Source organism: Momordica charantia (genome assembly GCF_013281855.1).
Source record: "Momordica charantia cultivar OHB3-1 chromosome 4 unlocalized genomic scaffold, Mcharantia_2.0 BLBB01000004.1, whole genome shotgun sequence".
Lineage (NCBI taxonomy): Eukaryota > Viridiplantae > Streptophyta > Magnoliopsida > Cucurbitales > Cucurbitaceae > Momordica > Momordica charantia.
Window position 1 is genome coordinate 83,511 of NW_028275162.1, and position 21,849 is coordinate 105,359.

The 21,849-nt window shown below is 37.0% G+C and overlaps 2 protein-coding genes and 1 long non-coding RNA gene across 4 annotated transcripts; 2 read left to right on the plus strand and 1 right to left on the minus strand.

Annotated features, from left to right (window-relative positions):
* Positions 1-300: 300 nt before the first annotated feature.
* HUA1 (floral homeotic protein (HUA1)) lies at positions 301-15,102 on the minus strand. 2 transcript variants are annotated; one of them, XM_022292211.2, is made up of 12 exons: positions 14,569-15,102; positions 13,391-13,510; positions 10,019-10,078; positions 9,843-9,920; positions 9,674-9,733; positions 9,353-9,571; positions 8,694-8,731; positions 8,559-8,605; positions 8,344-8,471; positions 7,898-7,951; positions 6,842-6,973; positions 301-743 (listed from the first exon to the last, which is right to left on the minus strand). In XM_022292211.2, the coding sequence occupies exons 2-12, from the start codon at positions 13,478-13,480 to the stop codon at positions 591-593; spliced, it is 1,059 nt and encodes a 352-aa protein (XP_022147903.1). In that variant the 5' UTR covers positions 13,481-13,510; positions 14,569-15,102; the 3' UTR covers positions 301-590. The 2 variants fall into 2 exon arrangements, with proteins under 2 accessions (XP_022147903.1, XP_022147901.1); XM_022292209.2 differs by having other exon boundaries at positions 13,391-13,638; positions 14,569-15,076.
* Positions 15,103-15,297: 195 nt separating this feature from the next.
* LOC148211598 (uncharacterized) lies at positions 15,298-16,602 on the plus strand. Its single transcript, XR_015790242.1, has 2 exons — positions 15,298-15,922; positions 15,995-16,602. It is a non-coding gene; the product is annotated as an uncharacterized LOC148211598 (long non-coding RNA).
* Positions 16,603-18,867: 2,265 nt separating this feature from the next.
* Positions 18,868-20,626, plus strand: LOC111016675 (metacaspase-4). Its single transcript, XM_022292139.2, has 2 exons — positions 18,868-19,347; positions 19,477-20,626. Exons 1-2 carry the CDS (start codon positions 19,002-19,004, stop codon positions 20,391-20,393), a joined length of 1,263 nt encoding a protein of 420 aa, XP_022147831.1. The 5' UTR covers positions 18,868-19,001; the 3' UTR covers positions 20,394-20,626.
* The last annotated feature ends 1,223 nt before the right edge of the window (positions 20,627-21,849 follow it).

Consider the following 21,849-nt stretch of genomic DNA (forward strand, 5'->3'; position numbering starts at 1 on the left):
TATACTATTTAAAGTTCAGGAAGCTATCAAACAAAGCAAAAAGTCCAGAGATTAAATTTGTAATTTAAACATAGATATAGCATGTACCATACACCAACCCACAATATGAAAAATAGGAACAAGAATCTAGTTACCCGTCAATCAACAAAATCAGTAAAATAGCTAAAAGCTCCGACCTCATCCTTCTACAACTATGACCAATGTGATAAAATCTCACCCCTACTTCGAGAAGATTCAATGTACCAAAAGCCAAGAAAATAATTGGCCCCAAAACAGCAAAAAAAGGAGACAACAAACACATTGAAAAGGATCGAGACATTTCTTAACTTCATTTATGTGCCAATATGCGCATATTACAAAAAAGAGGAAACGTACAAATTTTGCTGAGTCTAATAAGGAACTAATTTGATGCACCATTAATGAAACCAAGCTTCCTTCTGAGTTTGCTTCAACATACAAATTATTTTAAAAAGTTACAACTGTTGTGCAAGTCGACACTAGATTTAAGGAGCGGGAGATACCATACCAAAAGGAAGCCTATACCACATTTATAAATTTCACCAGAATCTCTACTGCTGCTATTCATCAACCTATTCATCTATCCGTTCTTCACCCTCTTTTCCTTGAACAGTTTGTATTGCTGCCATTGCCACAACTTCTCCAGGAGGTGGGTGGTCAAATTTGCAAGTAGAACCATACTTGCATGTGGCAGTTTTCAGATAATATGGACAAATTATGGCATCCTGTCAAGGTACTCGATTATTTCAACTATTTTAAGTAACATATGTCAACAAGGAGGAATAGAAGGAATAACTAATCTATGTTTTATACTATTGCAACATAACTTGTTTTCCAGATTCGTTTATAACAATTGGCATTGCATTTAGAAGAATGCCATTTATCATTGCAGATCCAGGTAGCAGACGGGTCCAGTCCACACCTAAACTTTGTGGTCGGAATGGTTGATAAAGATAAAATACTAAAAATGAAGCTCTTTTAAAAAGTAATTATCAAATTGGCCAAACATTCAGATCACGTACTCTTTGAAGTGATGAAAAGAAAATGCATGATGTAGCCTAAAGCTCTCAACAAATTCAAAGGAGAAATCATTATTCACAAATCACAATTGAAATTTGATCATAATGCAGTGTGAATACAAGGTTCAGCCAAATGTATTCAAAACTAAAACAATTAAACCAAAAATATAAAACTAACTCACTACATCAACCAAATAGATTTCTTTGATGGCAGGGTGTGTCACCAACACCTTTCTCAATCCTTGTTAATGGTCATCCTAGAGGGGAAATTAAAGCCTCGATTGGAAGCCTGTTGGGCTAAGGTAGGCTGGTCTCTTGGAAGGTCGAATCCATATAAAAAACTACTTGCAGTTCCCTGATGATACAATTATATTTTCCAGTAATGAAATGCAAAAATTGAGAAATTTGCAAGCCACAGTACCTCTCTTTGAGTTCATGTCAGGTATGAAGATCGACCTGAATAAAACTTCGTTGGAGGGTATTAATCTCCAGTAAGAACTAGAAGAGGTGTGCATTATAGCCCAGAGGTTGGGTTGTGGAGTTGGAAATTGGACTATGGAGTAACTTGGGATGCATCCGGGGGAAATCCTAAATCTAAAAGGTTGGACCCGATTGAAGAGAAAATTAGCTCAAAATTGGCTGATGGAATTGTTTTATGAGCTCTAGAGGTGGCCGGTGGGAGATTAACATTGGTTAATGCTGTCCTTAGAAGAATCCATATTTACTGCCTCTTGGTTATTCAGTGCCATAAATCTATGATTAGAAGGCTAGAAAAACTTATGAGAGCTTTTACACGGAGAGGCAAGAATAAGGAAAATGGCTCTAACCTAGTGAACTCGAAACTTACCTCTTTGCTGGTTTACAAAGGAGGATTGGGCATGGAAGACCTTTTCGCCAAAAGTATTAGTCTTTTGGAGGTACATGAAGGAACAAAACTCACTTTGCAGAGAGGTAACTGCTAGGAAGTACCAAAGGTCCGTGGCTTGCGATTGCGAAGTGTTGTGGCTTGGCTGATAAGTGGTATAATTATAGTTATGGGACTGGAGAGTGTATCCTCCATCCTTCTCTGGGAAGATGATTGGGCTGGGTGTGGCCCCTAAATACTACTTTCTCAAGGAGTTCTAGAGTTGCGCGCTCCAAATGTGTCACGGTGCAACATATGTGGTCTAAGAAGGAGATTTAAATGTTGAAACGTTAATACGAAGAAACGTCTCTGAAGCTGAAATTGAAAAATGGGTTGGATTGGACTTCAACAGCTTCTTACCTCTTTTAAACCGATGAATAGTGACATACTAGAGTTTTGAGTTTGAATAGCACTGGAGAGCAAGGGTCAAAAAAAAGGACCGAAAAATTGATCTGACTGATCAAAACATGCTGGTTGGCCAGTTTTATGAATGGTTTGGTCGGAATCGGTTTTCTACAACTGAAAGCTAACGGCCAGCTGGTCCAGTTGAAAAATGATTTCTGATCGACCGACCGACCATTAATTCTAAAAAAGAATATAAGAGGCAACAACAGTGCCATCTGCAGATAGTAGTAGTTTGCAAAACTGGTTGACAAAACTGCAAAATGCTAAATTATAAAAAAATTTATTTTTCTTTCCTCTTTTGGCTTCCTCTCATCACTCGCTCCTCCCTCATATTTTCCTCTTCCCTCCTCTCTTCATCTTGCCTTTTTCTCTTATTTTCTTCTCCCTTTTTCTTCTTCCCTTCTCTCTTCATCTCCCCTTTTCTCTTATTTTCTTCTTCCTTTCTCTATTCTCCCGTTTTTTCTTCTTCTCTCTCTCATCTTCCGCCTCCTCTTCTCTCTGTAACTTCTTCTTTCTTCATTTTTTCTTTTCTCACACTATTTGGCCTAAACCGACTGACAATCCATCTAGTCGATTGGCCGGTGTTGAAGATTCTTCCAAAACAGCTGAACTTCGACCAACCAATGTACACCCCTAGTGGAGAGTTCTCAGTCAGCTAACTAATCCCAAAAATACCAAACGGAGTAAGTACATCCCCATAGCCTTGATTAATTGTATCGGGAAAGCAAGGGTCTCCAAGAAGGTGAAAGTTCTTCTATGGACCCTTAGTCAAGAGAGGCTGAACACGGGTGGAAATTGAGGCGACAACTAAGGGCTTTTGGGTTCTTGTCTACATCTTTGCTTCTACTTGGTGTTCCTTGTCTAGAGGCTTTTGTAACTACAGTATTGTAAATATTACTATCAATTGGAATTCTTTTTTTGGAACTGTTAGCCATATAAATATAGCTCATTAGAAAATAAATAAACAATTAAACAACGAACAGTCAACCTTCAAACTTCAAAGTGTCTACCAAAGTGATCAACAATCTTGCAAGGAAAGAAAATCAAAAACATCGATCAGTCTTCGATTTTGATTCTTGGTAGACTTTTCCGGGTGAATTGAATGCAAAGTCAGCAAGAAAGATTTAAGTGGGTAGAAGACAATTTACATTTAGAATTGGTGCCCGCCCCAAGACCCGAACAGCGTTATACAATTTTGAAGATGACTATCATTGCCCACCATAAGTTTATTTACACGAGAGTCATGATTTATTTCATATTGCTGTATAAGTTTCGAGAGATGAGTTTTACTGCGAGCATCAAGACCCAAAAAATCGTTGATGGCTAAGAAGGCTTCACAAAATTGGTGTAGGCTGTGGGAAATGGATTTATATGAAAAGTTGTGTTTAGTCTAAGAAGCACCAACACGGATACACGACACGGATACGACACAACACGAACACGACGACATGTTAGTTTTTAAAAAAGTAGGACACGACACCGTACGACACCTTGGGACATGTCAATTTAAATATATATATATATATATGTGTGTGTGTGTGTGCATATTTTAACAAATAATTTTAAAAGAAGATTTGTACTTTAAAACATGGAAGTACATCAACATAAAAGCTAAATAAATATTATCTGTAATCATTATTGGTAAAAAAAGCAAATACTTAATTAAATAGGGAGATGTTACAAAGTTATTAATATTTAATCAAGAAAAAAAAATATTCAATATTTTAATAAAAATACTTAATTAAACAGGAAGATATTACAAAGCTATTAATATTTAATCAATAAAAAAATTTATTCAATATTTTAATAAAAATTTTATGGAAAGATATTACTTGCTACAAAGCTATTAATATTACACTGTATGGCTGGCTGCCACCAGTATGTCATGGAGAAAATAATGTCAGCTTCTTTGATCAGATCCGATTGGATTCGATCGGCTACATTAGACAAGCAAGAGCCAGCCATGCAGCCATTACTTGTTCCTTTCTTCTTCCTTTTTTGTCACTTCTTCTACCTCTCATTCTTGCGGAACAGAAATGGAGAGAAAATCAAGGTGCAAAAATGTCATTAGAAATGACAGAGAAAATGAAGACGAAAATCGGCTGAAAAATTGAAAGAAAAACGAGAGGGAACGATGGAGAAGAAGAAAAGATACCAGAGGAGCAAAGGAAAACTTAATGAATCAGGCTGGGCCTATGGAGTATGGGCTAGAAAACAAAAAAAGAATCTGAAAATCAAATGGGATGCTTATTTAGTGTGTCCCCGTGCATGTCCCACCGAGTCAGAACATGTCCAATTTTAAAAAGAAAAAAGAAATTAAGACACGTCACGTGTCCGAACATGTTGGTGTCTTGACTAATTTTCACGTGTTCAGTGCTTCCTAGGTTTTAGTTTTAGTCTTCAATATGATAGACCTACGCCTCCACTCCCAGAATTTACTTGTTCCTTTCTTCCCTTTTTGTCACTTCTACTTCTCATTCTCATGGAACAGAAATGGAGAATAAAGAAGGCGCAAAAATGTGCAAATGAAAATGGGGAAAGCGAAAGGTTGGTAGGCAGAAGAAAGTGGAAGAAATGACGAAGAAAATGAAGATAAAAATCGGCAGAAAAATTGAAAGAAAAACGAAGGGAACGATGGAGAAGAAATACCAAGGCAGCAAAGGAAAACCTAATGAATCAGGTTGGGCCTATGGACTGTGGGCTAGAAGACAAAAAAGAATCTAAAAATCAAATGGGATGCTTATTTAGCGTGTCCCGTGTGTGTCCCACCGAGCCCAAACGTGTCCAATTTTATTTTTTTTAAAAAAAAAAAGACGTGTCGGGGACACGCGTGTCAAAGTAGATTTTCAAGGTTTTAGTGTTGTCTTCAATATGATAGGTCTAAGCCTCAATTTTATCTATCAACACAAGCCCAGGGAGGTTAGAGAGCTCCTTGCCTCTCCCAATTCTCAACAGAGAATACAAGCCAACAACTATCCAAGAGATACCTCAACATAGCCAACCCACTCTACCTTACCCCCATGGCCCAAACATAACTAACAAATATTTCCTATGGGCCCACCTACTAGAGCGTAATGCTCACTCTTCCTCGCACGCTTATGCTGGTAGACTCTAGTAATTTGGGGCCTATCACTACCCGCCCCCCAAAGAGCCCCCATGTCCTCAAGGTGGAAATCAATAAATTGCAAGGCAACGAGAGAAACCTTTTCCCAAGTCGCATCCTCCATAATAGCATGCTCCCAATGAATCAACACTTCTAGTTCATCCCTTGGGAACCTACGCAAAGCTGCAAATCCGGGGTTATAGCCCTGGGGATATGAAAAATAGGCATGTTATGCCTTACTGCCTTGCGCAATAATGAAACACGGAATACAAGTAAAAGCCATCGGATAGAGCCAGTCTGTTAGCGACCTTTCCAACCCTCGCCAACACCTGGAATGGGCCAATGAAACGAGTGCCAATTTAGGATGAGTCTGACGGAATAAAGAGGATTGCATGTAAGGTTGTAAACTTGTAACTTAGCATAAACCCAATCATGTACTTCAAGGAGATATCCCGCCGTTTTGCATTAGCTGCCTTGATAATTTTCTGCTGTGCTCTACTCAGATAATTCTTCAAAGTCCCAACATAACATCACGATCACAAAGTTGGTGATCAACCTCACTCACCGCCGACGAGTCCATGGTATACTTTAAAATCGTGGCAGAGAATGGCCATAAACTACCTCAAAGGGTGATAACATGATTGACGTATGGGCCGTATTGTAACTATATTCCGCCCATAGCAACTGTTTAAACCATTGTTTCAGTTGACATCTTGAAGCTTGACCAAGAATTCTCAGGAGGAGAGGAAAAAGAGCGTACTTACCTTTGGAATGGTATACGATGAGAATTCAAGACAAAATGGATCTCTCTTTCTCTCACTCTTTTTGATTGTTTATCCTTTTCATGAGAAACCAACCTCCATCAAGACAAATGAAAAAACAAAGAACAAAGAGAAGTCCATAAAAAGGGATGGGGGTGTGTGGTGGCGCCAAATGATAGAAATAAATTTGTGTTAAAGAGCAAGATAACCAAAAGAATGGACCAAAGTCAAAACACCCTCCTACGAACTATCCAACCAATAAACATTCTCCTTTTCCTTTCCAACAAAATAAACCACATAAAGATGGAGAAACCAGTCTACTAAAGAACATGACCTTTCCTCTGTTCACTCACTGTCGGCAATATGACAACTACAAACCTCTCCAGACTAATAGATGGTTGGTGACTTGTTTTTTTCCTTTTTGGATAAGAAAAAGAATCTTTTATCACACTTCTGGGAGCTCAATAAAATTCTATAATAGATGGTTGGTGATTACTTTTTAAACAGACATGTTTTGGTAATAAAAAACAGAAGTTTTGTCTTGTGAACAGTTTTCAACGTTACTACTCCAGATAGGGTGTACTCAAACATCTTATAAGGTGAACTTAACAAGGCACAAGCAGATATATACCTCTCTCCTGGGTAGGCCTGCTAGTGTCAATTTGACGTTTTGTTGAGCAGCCTGCTTTGGTGCTGACCGATCAATAGGGTGATGAAATTTGCATCTTTCCCCAAATTTACAGTCCCCAGTCTTCATATAATACTATAAAATAAGATATTTAAGAGTGAAAGAGCATATCAACAAAACAATAAAAGATTCAACTCAAAAACAATAAAAGAACGAGAACTAATATTAATAACATGGACACGGATAGTTGTAATGTTCTACATTGGTCGTGTTGAGGTAATGACATAAATCTTGCATGTATATTTTGAGATGTGTGCTAATTTAGGATATTAGTTCTTTGTTTTGTTTTATTTTTAAGTGAAAATGGCACACTGTCGAAAACCGAGTGTCCTGGAAAAGTAAATTTGTTGGCTCGGAAAATACTTTTGGAAGGAGCCAGCACATTTGAAAGGCTTAAAAGTGTGGCCCTAATTGGGTCATCATCCCAAATGTGTGTGCTATGTTCCAATGCAAGATCTTTTCATATGTTTTGTGGTATTTACATGTTTAACAAGGAAACAGAAGCCATAGCTTCTTTTTAAGGGAATCTTACATTTATATGCAACAAACTCCTTCATCCCTCCAATCTTGTCCTTTTGGGACCATTGAACAACTTTTCCTCAAATTTTCATCCAGTTTAAATATACCCACACCCTTGCTATCTCATGATTTTTTTTTTTTTTTCACATCATCTAAGCTTTTATATAATAGTAAGCTCTCTCTCCCACCTCATCCTCTCCGTCCTTTCTCCACTCTCTCCCTCTCTCTTGGTTCTTCACTATATATATTAATGTATTTTATATAGAGGGTGTCTCGAAAAGAAGAAGAAAAAAAATCTCTTTGGAAGATTGTATCTTGAACAATTTTATTCCCTTTCATTAATCAATGAGAAGTTCGTATCTTGTTTAAAATAAATTTTTTTTTAAAAAAAAAAGTTAGAAACAATGAAAAGAAGACCATCGCTTTTTCTTATTGAGACTCTCTAGAGAACCTATCAGAGGAGGGTGAGTAGGTTCTCACATCACATTCTATCTGCCCAGGTCGTTGAGGGTAAATACTTGAGCTGGATCCTAACTGCAACATAAAGCAAAATAGCATGAATCAACTATCACCCCAAGAAGATTCATAAACCTCAGAAGTTCAAACGTGATGCTTTTGTAATGAATTTCAGAAAATCCGGATACTCAGAAGCACTTCTATTAATGTTTAATTAACATGTTCAAAATAAAGGAATTTTCAGTGAAAACAATGCAGCACAAGACCCAATAGGACATCAATTCAATGGGCTATTTTTTCCTTTTAAAAGATACCGAGCTTTCATTAAGGAACATGAAAGGCATGCAAGGGAAATAATATAACAACCATCAAACTGGACAAATTTAGAAGTAAAAACAAGGGATCAATTGAGTGAAAAAATACTAAGAGCCATAAAATCAACACTACCCCCAAGACTAAGACTGACTTACAGGTGGCTGAATCAATCTGGGATTAATTGCTTGATAAATAGCATTAGACGGATTAACAAGTCCAATATTCATATTAGATGCTGAGACCATAGCAGGATGAACCATTGTTGCATTGCATGAATTGATTGCTGCCCAAAAGTCCCAAGCATATATTAAGCCATCATTGCATACCTTTCCAAGTTTTAAAACTGCAAACAAGAACATTACATGCATACCGTTTCTGTCAGGGTGATTGTAGCGGCAACTGGTACCATACTTGCAACTAATACATAACAATCAATAAACATAAGACTCATTGGTAATATTCTGAAGTGGTACTATTAACAAATTAGTTGTATGTGCTCATATACCTGCCAGTTTTCAAGTAGAATGGACAATCCACTTCACCCTGTTAGAAGCAAATTATTTGATAAATTTTAGGTCCTGTTTCCTTCCATTCGTTCTCAATTAAAGTTGTTCTTTTCATTTAGAAAGAATAAAAACGATGATAATAATAATAATTAACAAATTGCAAAAATAAGGTTTTGTTTCAATAAAAATTTAATCATAAGTTCCAGAGAATGAAGTAATTGGCAACACAAAAGATGGTAGAGCATGAAATTCAAGGTTTGATCGAACTCTTCCAATGTTATCCAATGTTAGCTCAAAGAGATTGGAATAAAAGGAAGTGTGAGAAAGCTGAATGCTTTGAAGAGTCTTTTGTTGGTGGTTTTTTGGCTTTCTTAATGTTCTTTCTTATTTGTTATGATTGTATTGTTCCTCGTTGCACTTCTTTTCTTCTTTTGTTTTTTTTCTTTCTTTTTCACCTTTGAGGGCTTGTACCTGAGCATTTTTCCTTTCCATTTATCAATGAAAGGTTTTTTATAGGTTGTTTCTTGTAAAAGAAAAAGAAAAATACTAGCATCCTTTGGGATGAAAACAAATATTTGGATTTCCATAAATGTTTTTTTTTATGAGAAACAATGCTTTCATTGAGAAGGATTTTCATAAATGTTATCCAATACATTACCAGTCTAATTGGAAGTCCTTTAGAATTGTGTATCAGTGCTGGTGGAAATGAAACAGGAGGCTTAACAAGCTTGAAGTCTCCAATTCCTCCTTCTATCTTAGCTTCCATCAGAGTTTGTTCGCTATTTCCATTTTCTGCCCCAGATAAAACTAGGATATCTTTTGGGTGATGGAACTTGCAGTTAACACCAAATTTGCACTTTCCAGTTTTAACATAAAACTGCAAGGAAAAATAATTGAGCAATATGTCAATATCCGACTTGCACACTTTAAAAATGGCTAGTAAAGAATGTGTGTGCATGTGTATGTATGTGTATATTACTGCACACAGTGGCTCGGATGGTCTCTCAGGTAATGCTGAAACATCAGATTTCTCAGCACCCTGAAAATAGTTAAAAGATAAAATTATATAACACAAGATTAAAAATTTAAAAAAAAATGGTATCCAAGACAAAAATACAGTTTCAAGACTTTGGGTTCATACAACTTACCACAGAATCAGATCTATCTTTAGGGTGATTGAACTTGCACCTTGAGCCAAATTTACATCTTTGAGTTTTCAAAAAGTACTGCAGGAATTGAAAAGGCCGTGAACTAAAGTAGGCGAAATAAGTGCTTAATACTTCAAAAAGAGATACAAAGAGAAACTAGTTATAATAGAACTCACAGGACAATCTGGCTCCCCGGGTCTTTCTGGAAGATCTTCATTATTAGCTATTTGTGGGACCTAAATAAATTATAGATGAGATGGACAACCATTGGAAAAAATAACGTGGAAATAAAAGTGCAAGCCACCTCCAGGCAACAAGTGCAAAAGAATTCTGGACAAAGATATTCAGAAACATTAATCATACCCATTATTTATCATGTATTGTACAAGGAACAATTGCAATTCATTTACTCCTTTCTCGACTAGGTGTCCAACTTGGCAACAAAATGGTGGCCAAGCTAGATAGTTCCCAAATAGCAAAATAAAGTTGCACATCAAAGAGCCCCTCCCTTGTCCCAAAGTAGTTTGTGGAACAACACCACCATCAAGGGTTATCTTTTTAAATTGGAATGCTTTATATTTTTTTTAACAAGAAACGAACGGTTCACAAATAAATTAAAATGAACAAAAATTGTTTAAAGATACAAACTCTCGAAAGGATGGAATGCTTTTATATTAGAAGCTTAATTCTTAGTTCTTTTGTGTGTTTCCTCCCTCTAAGGTTGAATCTTTGAACATTTTTTTCATTAATTCAATGAAAAGTTCTTGTTAAATAAAATAAATATAAAAATAAAGAAGACAACAACTCTTATGGATCAAAGATACACCAAAAGGCTCCAAAAAAACATTGTCCAGATTAAGTGCACAAAATGCCATGATCCAGATCCTCTTAAGCACAATCATGTATCACATATCGATACAACCTAGACCCCTACACATAATCAATGGTGTTAATCCTACCATTATGTACCTACCAAGCTCAACCTTGTTGGAGATCCTAACCTTTCTTTTCCCTTTTCTTCTTTGATAAGAAACAAAGTCAACTTTCATTCAAAAAGTCAGCTGGGGAGAAACAGCCTAAAGGACAAAGGGACAAGATGAGCCTTCTATCAAATTGAGGCTACATGAAGACCGTCCAAACTCCAATCTAAACCAATAGTATAAGTTGAGTAGTTACAAAATAACTTGTGTTGACCACTCCAATTAGCGGCTATAAACTTTACAATATCACAAAAGTATTCAAAAGAATTAGGCTTGTCCGAGAAAATTTGGAGATCCAAACCTTTCGCAACAAAAAAGAATGAACAGGGGACATAAGGGTGTGAATTGCATAAAAGATAGGACGAGCTTCACAAAAACCCCCAAGAAGGACTGGGAGTCCACAACTTCATCACTAAAACCGATTCGGGAAAAAGTAAAAAAAAAAAATATATATATATATATATATATATATATATCACAGGTTTCTTTTTTTTAGATAAGAAACATATCTCTATTGATCAAAAAAAAGAGAAACAAACTAGAGGCTGGGGTAGAGGGAACCCCACCGAACGAAATAAACAACCGCTTCCCAATTGTTCATAAACATGGAAAGATTGTAGTTACAAAAGAATTTACTATAAGTGATGCACCACCAAGAGGTCATGTGCTGTACATTCCTACAAAAAAAACCAAAAGTAGTCGACTTATCTTCGAACATGCGAGAATTCCTTTCCAGCCATAGACTCCATAGGAGAGCCCTTGAAGCACACTTCCAAATAAACTTAGCCTTTTTAGGAAGAGTCCACCTGTGAAGCACTTCAACCATCCAATCATCTATCATTTTTGGGAAGCACTTCCTCATTTGAGGACAGGCAAAGAAAGCTAAAGTTGTATAACACATAATCCCCAATAGAAGAGGATAGAAGTCACATGAGCAAACTTGAATAAAGGTGATATAGGTGAGGGAAAGAAGGAAAAGGTGCTATCTCTAATCCAACCATCCTCCCAAAACCAAGTAATTGAGTAGTCCAATAACTTTCATAACGTAGAAAAGAAAGAGTCTTGAAGTTTGACACGAACACTTTGTCATTTTGAGCGTGTCCGTGTTATCTAGATGTAACGCGCTGAAAGCCAAAAGTTAATTTTTCTCGAAGTTAGTCTTTTGAGGTCTTATTTTCCCGTTTGAAGGGATTGCTTCACTCTCTTTGCACGATTGATTGTCAAAGATTTTTGAAGTTCGTTCATCAACTTATCTTTTCTTGTTTCTTCCAAACTTTTTCTTGTATCGGCTCTTTTATATGTATTTGTTACTCTTTTTTATTACTCTTTCACTCCTTCGAGAGTTTGTATCTTTGAAAAATTTATTTCTTTTCATACATCAATGAAAAAATTGTATCTTCATCAAAAAAAAAAAAAAAAATCTAAACTTGCTAAGAATACTTCTTATCATGGGTAGGATTCATATAGTTTTGCAAATTCAGAAACTTGAGAAACTCGCTCAAACTGTGGTCAATGCAGAATGAAAAGAAGAAAAAGGAGAAAGAAGTTCAAATCATAGAAGAAATATCATCCATTGAGTCAAAAGGAAGAAATTTCTGGTATTTCCTCACAAGAAGCGGAGAAGAGGTGTTCTCTTCAAACAAACTTGCTAAGTTTGTGTATTTGGGAAGAGAGGAACTTTATTCAAAAGTTTTGCGAAATTTATCTCTGAGGTGAAGAATGCACAAGGGACTTTTCTTATCAATCAGAGAGAGATGGAAACTAAAATCTTAGGTTTCTTTGATCGATTGTACCGCTTCAACGTTTTTCTCCCAGTGGCATCAGATGAGTTGAGGCGTTTTTCTCCCATTTCAATTCTGAATTGTTCTTGGCTGGAAAGAAAATTTGAGGAAGCAAAAATTTGGCAAGCGGTTAAAGATCATGGCAAGAATAAGGCACCTAGTCCTTATGGTTTCACCATATAAGACGCAAGAATAGAAGGAAAGAATACAAAATGGAAAGAGAAAACATGCACAACTATAAATCTTTCATTCATAAATTCTCAACAAAAAATAACTTAATGAAAAAGCTACATTTGCTAAAACTGAAAAGTCGAAATCTAAATAAAATTCCAATGGAAACTAATAGGCCGCACTTGAAAACCTAATAGAATTCCATAAACTATTATCCTACCCATATAGAAGTAGATCCATGGACCATACCTTCCAATAATCATCCAAATGCACTTCAAAATCTTCAAATCCAGAAATTACTTGAGATAATTGATTTACTAAATTGCCCCACATCAATAAAATTGATAGACGGCTAGCACTGCGTCCCAATTTACAGAAAGATGTTTTCATAATCATATATTAAACTAGAACAAGAGAAGATCAATTTTTAAACCTAGCATAGAGAAAAGGCGGCATTGATTACAGCACAAAATCAAGATATCATCAAATTACTAACACAAAACCCCAGATCACTCACCCTTAGTTTTAAGCATATATAATACACCAGTGAAGTATTTGGTGATTTCTGGATAACAATTCTTTTTTATAGGTATAAAATATAACAGTAAACAGTCACCTCTTTCCAATCTGGGATTCCACCTTCGGGAACCCAAATAGGATGGTCAAATTTGCAGCTATCTCCAAATTTACAGGTTCTTGTGAGCATATAGTGGGCACAGTCCTTCTCTCCTGGCCTCTGCGGATATACAGGCAAATTGCTTGTACTTTCAAATCTAGGACGCTTGGCTAAAGAATTTGAAGTATACCAAGCTTCACTTTGCCCCAAAGTGTTACAGGAACCCAAAACAGTCTGATCGTAGAGCACTATTGTACATAGTAGACAAATATGTACAAGAAAGACAAACATATACGTTACTATATAAGTACATCTAAAACTACTTTTCTGGCTGTATATATTTAGAAATTAAATATAGTAGATTATGTAAAATAGAAAATTTGAAAAAATATATATAATAAAAATAAACAGTCCGGATGAGGGATAGAATTTAGGACCTTTGAAACTTTAATTAAAAATGAAAACTGTGAAAAATCATATCAATTTAAGACTGCTTCATAGTGATGCGGTGCAAATTAAATGTGTAGCAACAGTATGAAAACAAACCATTACGTCAACCCCATACATAAAATTATGTATATGAAATAAGAGAACACGTGAATGAATGACTGGAGACTTATAACACCATTGTTCCAATCTCCAGAGAAGAAATATGGCTTCTGTATAAAATATTTTGTTACGAAAGGAATAAGTAAATTCCACTTGCCATAACAGAGAGAACGTACAAGGATGAGGACATCTATCTTTTTCTACTGGTATTGAACTATTCGGGTTAACTTTCGTCCAATATGTCAAAGATATGGAATAAAATTAAATGACAAGAACATTATAGCGTTTTTCTATCACAAATCATATCTAAAGTCAATTGGGAAAAGAAACACGAGAAAAATATTACTTTACAAAAAATAATATAAAGGAAAAAACAGCGAACGGAACGAATCGAAGCACTGAAGCCGCCGTATGATCTCGAATGCCATTTGGTGGTTAGATGAACGCATGAAAAAGAATCAAAACGTATTTAAGAATTCTATCGGTTCTGTTTCCTGAAAGCAGAAGTCCATAGATTCGGCCTCGTTTTGCGACACTTAAAGCCAATCTCCTAGTACCCAACTAATTATTTTACGCCGTCTTTTAGGTGGTTTTCTAAGAGATTGAAATGGAAAGAGAATAAAACTTACCGTCGGACGAACGTTTTACGCCAGAAACAACAGAGTCAAGCGCAGCAGCAACATCAGTACCCGACCATGAGTATTGAGACACCAAATGCGACGTTCTTGGAACAATGTCGGCGGCGGATAACCTAAGGGCTTCTTTCTGGGTCGAATACATGGAGGCACCTCGATCAGTTACAGAGTGCTTAATGGAGATACCGGAGGACAGTGAGTCTGACACGAGGTAACGGCCGGAAACAATGTCGGCGAGGGAACGGGAAGACGATTATGTGCTGGGAAGAGACGGAGTGGCAGTGGCAGGTCCCACGCCGTAGGCAGAGTTGTAACCGTGCAGTTGATTAGCCATTTTTATCCCAGATGCTGGAGAATTTGAAAGAAGCACAGGACTAGCAAACCCTAAAAAGTACTAGTGTATGGTATTGACTGGTCCGGCCGGAGACACAGACAACCTACCTAGGCCGACCTGCAAAGAAGAAAGGTTAATTTTAAAAATAAGGGCAAAATCCATTTTTTTTTATTCGAAATAAGTGTATTTGATTCGCGATATTTTTTGAAATTATATTTTAAAATCAACACTTTTAGTCTTTAAAATTTTTAAAATAATTTTAAATGGTTTTTAACTCTTTTAACGGTTAATTGACAAAAAAAAAAAAAGAAGAAGAAGATTTAATCAAGAGGTTAAATGGGTGGTATATTAAGTTAATATTATTTTTCTGGGATTGGATTATGGTGGCATTTTTCCACCTCCCATCCTCTTCTTCTTTCCTTCTTCCCTTCCGAAGAACGGCGTGTCCTCCGTCTCTGACAGACTGCGATACCCAATTGAACTTCTCATTCTCTCGAAAAAAAATTGCATCCAATGTATACGAAATAGTTGGGTTAAGAATTAGGAAAGGGTCACTATTCCGCCATGGAAGGTAAGAAAGGGCAATCAATACCCCTACCAACATCTACCAGTTCCCACGGGTTACTCTCTCTTTCTCTTCCTCCCTCAATTTTCTCCCCCAAAATTTCAATCGACTCCAGTTCCAATCAATCATACGATTCGCGAGCTTCAGATTTTTTAGGGCTTGATTCGCATGTTTTCGCCGCTTTTTCTCCCCCTAGTCTTCTCAATCTAACTCACACAAATGGGTGGCGGCGATGGAGATCGAGGCGAGCAAGGCGATGGGGAAGAGGGTGGCGTGGGTGGGTGTGGGGTTGAGCGAGACGCTATAGCGACGACGACGGCGGCCTGGTTCGTGGGATGGGAAGAAGGAAAGAGGGAGAAGATGAGGGAGACGGGAAGTTATTCATAGTCATAGTCATAGTCAATCAATAAAGGAGATTATTCAGTCCTTGAACCTTTAGTTTTAATATGGTATAAGAAGTAACAATTCCTTTCTGTGCGCCTCTCCCGCTAATTTTTTTCTCACTATATTCGCCATTACAGACGCTTCGGAGCCAACTCCTCCCTCGCCGTCGTCAAATTCTTCCCTCTCCGGCCATGATTCTCCTCCCAATCAGTAATATCTTCGTCGCACGGATAATACCAGTGGACATGTCAGAAAGATAGCGTCCATTATGCGTTCATTGTGGAATTTTAGGGCATACAACTTACAAGTCTTTTGGTCAGTATAATTCTTATCAATCAACTGCTTCAACTCCAAATTCATCTTCAAATTCGGTTTCTGCATCTTCTTCAAAGTAGAGTGATTCTCGAGCATTAGCAGTTTCTCAATCTGGTTTGGACATGGCTGTTCAGTGTCAACAACTCATTCACATTCTTCAATCATAGTTTGCCAACTCCAAAGTTATCACTCTTTATGAGGCTTCGAGCTCCTACATGGCATGTAGAATCAATACTATACCTGTTAAACAATCTTGAATTTTTGACTCAGGTACTTCGGGCATACATTTCCTACTTAAAGTTCCTATTCGTGAATCTCACGATGATTTCTCTAGTCGTCGTAACTTTCGCCTGCTAAATCCAACTTTACTACAGAACTTGTTAGTCCTATTCGAATTTTATAAGATATTACGCTAAAAAAGTCTTTTATATACCTGCTTTTACTACAACCTTATTTCCATCAGTGCGTTAACAAGGGATTTACCTCATCTACAAGTTTTTGCTGATAAGCAATTGCGTTCTTTTTTTTTTTAAGTAAGTAAATAAACAGAGAAAAAAAATTGAGTTTGTTTGATTTGAATGAGTCATCCCAGGATTTATAACGGTGAGTTTTGAATTCTTCCCATCACTATCCTTTTATAGTTAAACTTAATTTTGACGGTAGACACGTATTTTATAGAAATAAATTTTATTTTGCTAAAAGGAAATAAGATTTTGAAACCAAATTTCAAATTGATTTAAAAGCTAAATTTTGAATATCTTATTACTAAATCCAATATTGGCATATATCTTCGACCTCCACATGTTCGTTTTTACTTTTTAATTACCCCTTTCTCTACTTGGACAATCCTAAAACTTTTATTTCCTTCTTGTTCTCTCTCTTATACTATCCAGACCTCTTCCGCCTTTCTCTTCTCTCTCATACCATCCAGACCCTCTTCCGCCTTTCTCTTCATCTCAATCTTGTTCATTTTATTCTCTCTAAAAAATCACCAACACCAACACCATTCTCTCTCTTACTTTCTCTTCCATCTCTTCCTCCCAAAATCTCGTCCCATTCCAGCAGGTAAACATCCAACGGTGGCCGGAAGATTATGTAGCGATGCAACTTCACGAACTCGGCACAAAAACTCGTATCCTATAGATTTGCCCCGACAAACGGCGACAACAGATCCAATGGCACGCAACTTACAACGCGAACACCAATCACAACGTTCCTCCCTACGACGGTTTGACGCAGCAATAGCCAACTATGGTAGCACGACATCCTCCATCAACTTTTGTTCAGCGAGGCACGGGTAGATCCGACGCATTCAGACCCACGACGAGCAGAATATGAACAGTATGTGAGTCAGATGGGCGACCATAGTTTTTAAGACTGTGTCTGAAAATTACTCGAGATTTTGGATTGTTTATTTCTTCAATATTTTTTTGGTATTTTTATCATTTATGAGTTTGTGTGATGCTTTTTTGGGTTATTTTGGATGGTTTATATTCTAAATTTGTGGGGGTATTTTGGTTTCGAAAGTATTCGTAGAATATTTGAACCAGACATATTCTATTTTGATATATGGATTATTTGTGGTCAAAAGAATTTAACTATACGAGTAATGGTCGTGAAAATCCATTGTTATTTGGTGTTTTCTGATGAGGTTTTGATGGTTTGTTGTTCATGCCACGTTCCAAAATACACAACTTTTTCCATACTATTTATACACTATTATCCTATTAACTTGTTGAAGTAACATCATTATAAAGAAATCCGGGCTCGAAATTCTTTGTTTCTTCTCGTGCACTGACCGGCGCCAACGTTTAAATATGTAATGTAAAAGTTTCTTAAATATTTATTGTCTTGCTTCTTGTAATTGCTTCTACCTTTTTCTCTTTTCCTCTATTGGTCGGGATCTGTTGGTCACTTTCATCTTTCAATTTTTTTTTTTTTAATATATGAGGGTATGAATTTGAACTTACTTATTAGACGAAAACATGTACTTTAACCGATTGGAGGTGGGCTCCTTTCTCATTCAAAGGTTTTAAATAGAAAAATCTAACTTTACATTCTATTGATAAACCACATAGATAAAATTACAAAAAAAATTATAAAATTTAAAATGTTAAAATTGAGTAATATTGATATTATGTTTATAGAAATGATATTTTGTATATATATGTTTATCAATTTGTTTCGCAATACTATAAATGTCAAAGTTCTTTGTTCTCGTTCTCGTCCCTTAATATCCACTATTCACTCTCCCGCCCAGCTTTTCATGTTTCAAATCTATGTTCTATTTCATCATCTACACGACATTGTTCACGTTTCATCTCACCCTTGATTTCTTTCACGAATTACTAATGTGTGTGATTTATTTTTATTTATTTTCAAAAGAAACTTACATAAATTCCTAATAGGCAAACCAACACGGAATAATTTGAAAGCTCATTATTTTTAAAAATATTAAATTTTTTACATTTTTCTCTCTTAATTATCAAACATTTAATAGTAGCAAATCTATCTTCCATGCAGACTACCGTTGTAAAGGTGACGACTCATCTTAAAAAAAAAAAAAATCAGTGTTTGAAGTTTGAAGGGCGAAGGATCAGGAGCCTGGTTATGTGGACACGACGTGCGTGGGGCCAAGTAGCCAAGTCAACAATGCGTCCATTGTGAGAAAATAAAAGTATATGTATGCATATCACCAAGCAGTGGAGATCGACAGGAGAGTTAGCACCACAACCGCTGAAACAGCAAGGCAAAAAGTGGGAGATCGGAGATCGAGGAAGAGAGTATTGGGAGGGAATCGAATTGTTAAAGAAGAAAAAGGAAAAAAGGATGGCTAAGAAAGCCGTGCTAATCGGATGCAACTACCCTGGAACGAAGGCAGAGCTGAAAGGATGCATCAACGACGTTAAACGGATGCATCAGTGTCTGATCCAGCGTTACGGCTTCTCCGAGGACGACATCAGCATCCTGATTGATACTGACGACTCCTTCCCCCAACCCACCGGCAAGAATATACGCTCCGCCCTTGCCCGTCTCGTCAGATCCTCCGAACCAGGCGACTTTCTCTTCGTCCACTACAGTGGCCACGGCACCCGCCTTCCTGCAGAGACCGGGGACGACGACGACACCGGCTACGACGAGTGCATTGTTCCCTCCGATATGAACCTCATCACAGGTACGCTCCCAATCAATTAACTGCCCTTAATTTCGTAATTATAGTTTCGATCTCTCCTGAATTTCTAGATCCTCTACGAATCTCTTATTATTTACCCAATTCCATTCCGTTTTCATCTCGTCCAAGCAGATGACGATTTCAGGGAGTTGGTAGATCAGGTTCCCGAGGGATGCCGCTTCACGATTGTATCAGATTCTTGCCATAGCGGCGGTCTTATTGACGATGCCGAGGAGCAAATAGGAGAGAGCACCAACTCCAAGCGGCGGGAAGAAGGAAATAGCTCCTCCCGTTTTGGTTTTAGGAGCTTTATTCATCAAAGCGTCGAAGGTGCTTTAGAATCTCGTGGGATCCACGTTCCCTCAGCGTTCCAACACCGTCACGGCCACGAGGATGATGTGCAAGAGGAAGAGAGAGAGGTGGAGCTTTCCTACGGGGAGCGAGTGAGTGTTAAAAGTAGATCCTTACCGCTCTCTACTCTTATAGATATTCTGAAGCAGAAAACTGGGAAAGAGGACATTGATGTGGGCCAATTGAGGCCGACCCTTTTCGATGTGTTTGGAGAAGACGCGAGCCCCAAGGTGAAGAAGTTTATGAAGGTGATCATGGACAAGCTCCAGGGCGACCAGAGTGGGCAATCTGGAGGAGGGTTCTTGGGAATGATTGGTGGTCTTGCTCAAGAATTTCTCAAACAAAAGCTGCAAGAGAAAGATGAAGACTACGTGAAGCCTGCCCTGGATACTCAAGTGGGCAGCAAAACTGAAGCATATGCTGGATCATCCAAGCGGGCACTTCCAGATGGTGGGATCCTGATTAGTGGCTGCCAAACTGACCAAACATCGGCCGATGCCACTCCATCAGGAAATGCTGATGCCTCTTATGGAGCCCTCAGCAATGCAATTCAGACCATACTTGCCGAATCTGATGGTTCAATTACCAACCACCAACTTGTTTTGACTGTTAGGGAGAAGCTCAAGAGCCAAGGTTTCACTCAGCGGCCTGGTCTCTACTGTAGTGATCATAATGCCCGTGCTTCTTTCGTTTGTTGATTCCTTTTTTCAGCTTAAATTATCTTCTGCTTTGTGTGCTCCCTCATCGGGAATGCCTTCTACAAACCACACATATGCCCGTTCTATTCGTGTGATATTTTCCATATGTATGTATACCCTGTTGCTATGCTTTGCCTTTGAGTGATTTTGGTGTTAATGCTGTAATAAAATTAAGCTTGGACCTTACATTATCAAGAGTTGGGGAAAGATGATATTCTTCAACTTTTACATTATCAAGAGTTGCAGAAATGTGATATCCAATGAACAATCTTATATGCAGAGTAACTAAAATATTTTTGATTTTGTGGCAGACCAGTTGTAACATTTTAATTAATTAGGACTCCGTTTCAGGATGAGGAGGATGATGTACTCCGACACTGGGTGTTCATGTGCTTTGCCGAACATAGGTTCATATGATTTAATTCTGAAGGCCTGGTGGTCACTTTTGTTTTTAGTTTTTTTTATGCTTTAAAATGTGATATTAGTAACTTTTCTTTTTGTTTGGTAGTGTATATATATTCTAAAATATTGATCAAGCATTCTTTTTCTAGAAAAGGCTAAAATTTGACTAAGATTTGTGAAGACAGCTTTTGGAAGTTATAAACAATTACTAAATGCACATGTTGAATAACAAAATCCTCTTAAACAGAGAGATTGCCAAAGTCCCAACCCTGCCTCACCCACACTCGATATTCTATATTTTAACTATTAATAACTGCACATTAGCTGAAAACTTTAAAAGATGGACAATTCTCTCATTTTTCATATTTGCAAATATATAGCAACATAATTTTGAGCGTGTGACAATTTTGTTAGCTTACTAGACTCCACACTTGCAAGCAAGTCGTTTTAAAAAAACTCATTACTTAAAAAGAAGAAAGAGATGTGCCAACGACTCAATATTGGGAATCGTGGGTGCCATTGAGATTCTCATAAAAATGCAAAAACTTCGTATTAACAAATACAAATTTTTTTAAAGGTCATTCGAACTTTTCTTAAAACTATGACACGAGTTACTCATTGTAGTGTAGGGTACTTGAACTATATTGGCTTTCTACATTTTTACTTAATTTCCATGATTGATGCAACTAGTCATAAAAAAAATTAAATTAATATATTTTGCCAAATCATTAAGATACGGTCATCAATTTAACCGACACGTCTCTTTAACATTAGTTAATTGAAAGTAACTTAGGGAACCATTAGAAGCATTGTTTGAGGGACAAAAAGTATCAGTTTTGAAATTTTATGGACCAAATAAACACTTACTCTAAAGTTGAAGAACCGAAAATGTGCTTTTTCTTTTATTCTTATAAATTATTTTAGTTCACAATACTGAAAAATGTTAAAAGAATAATATAACCTATTAAGACAATAAAAATGTGTAATAAGATAGAAATAATACTTCTTTTTTTCTTTTTTAGTTCAAGAACGTGTAGGAAGAATTCAAACCTTC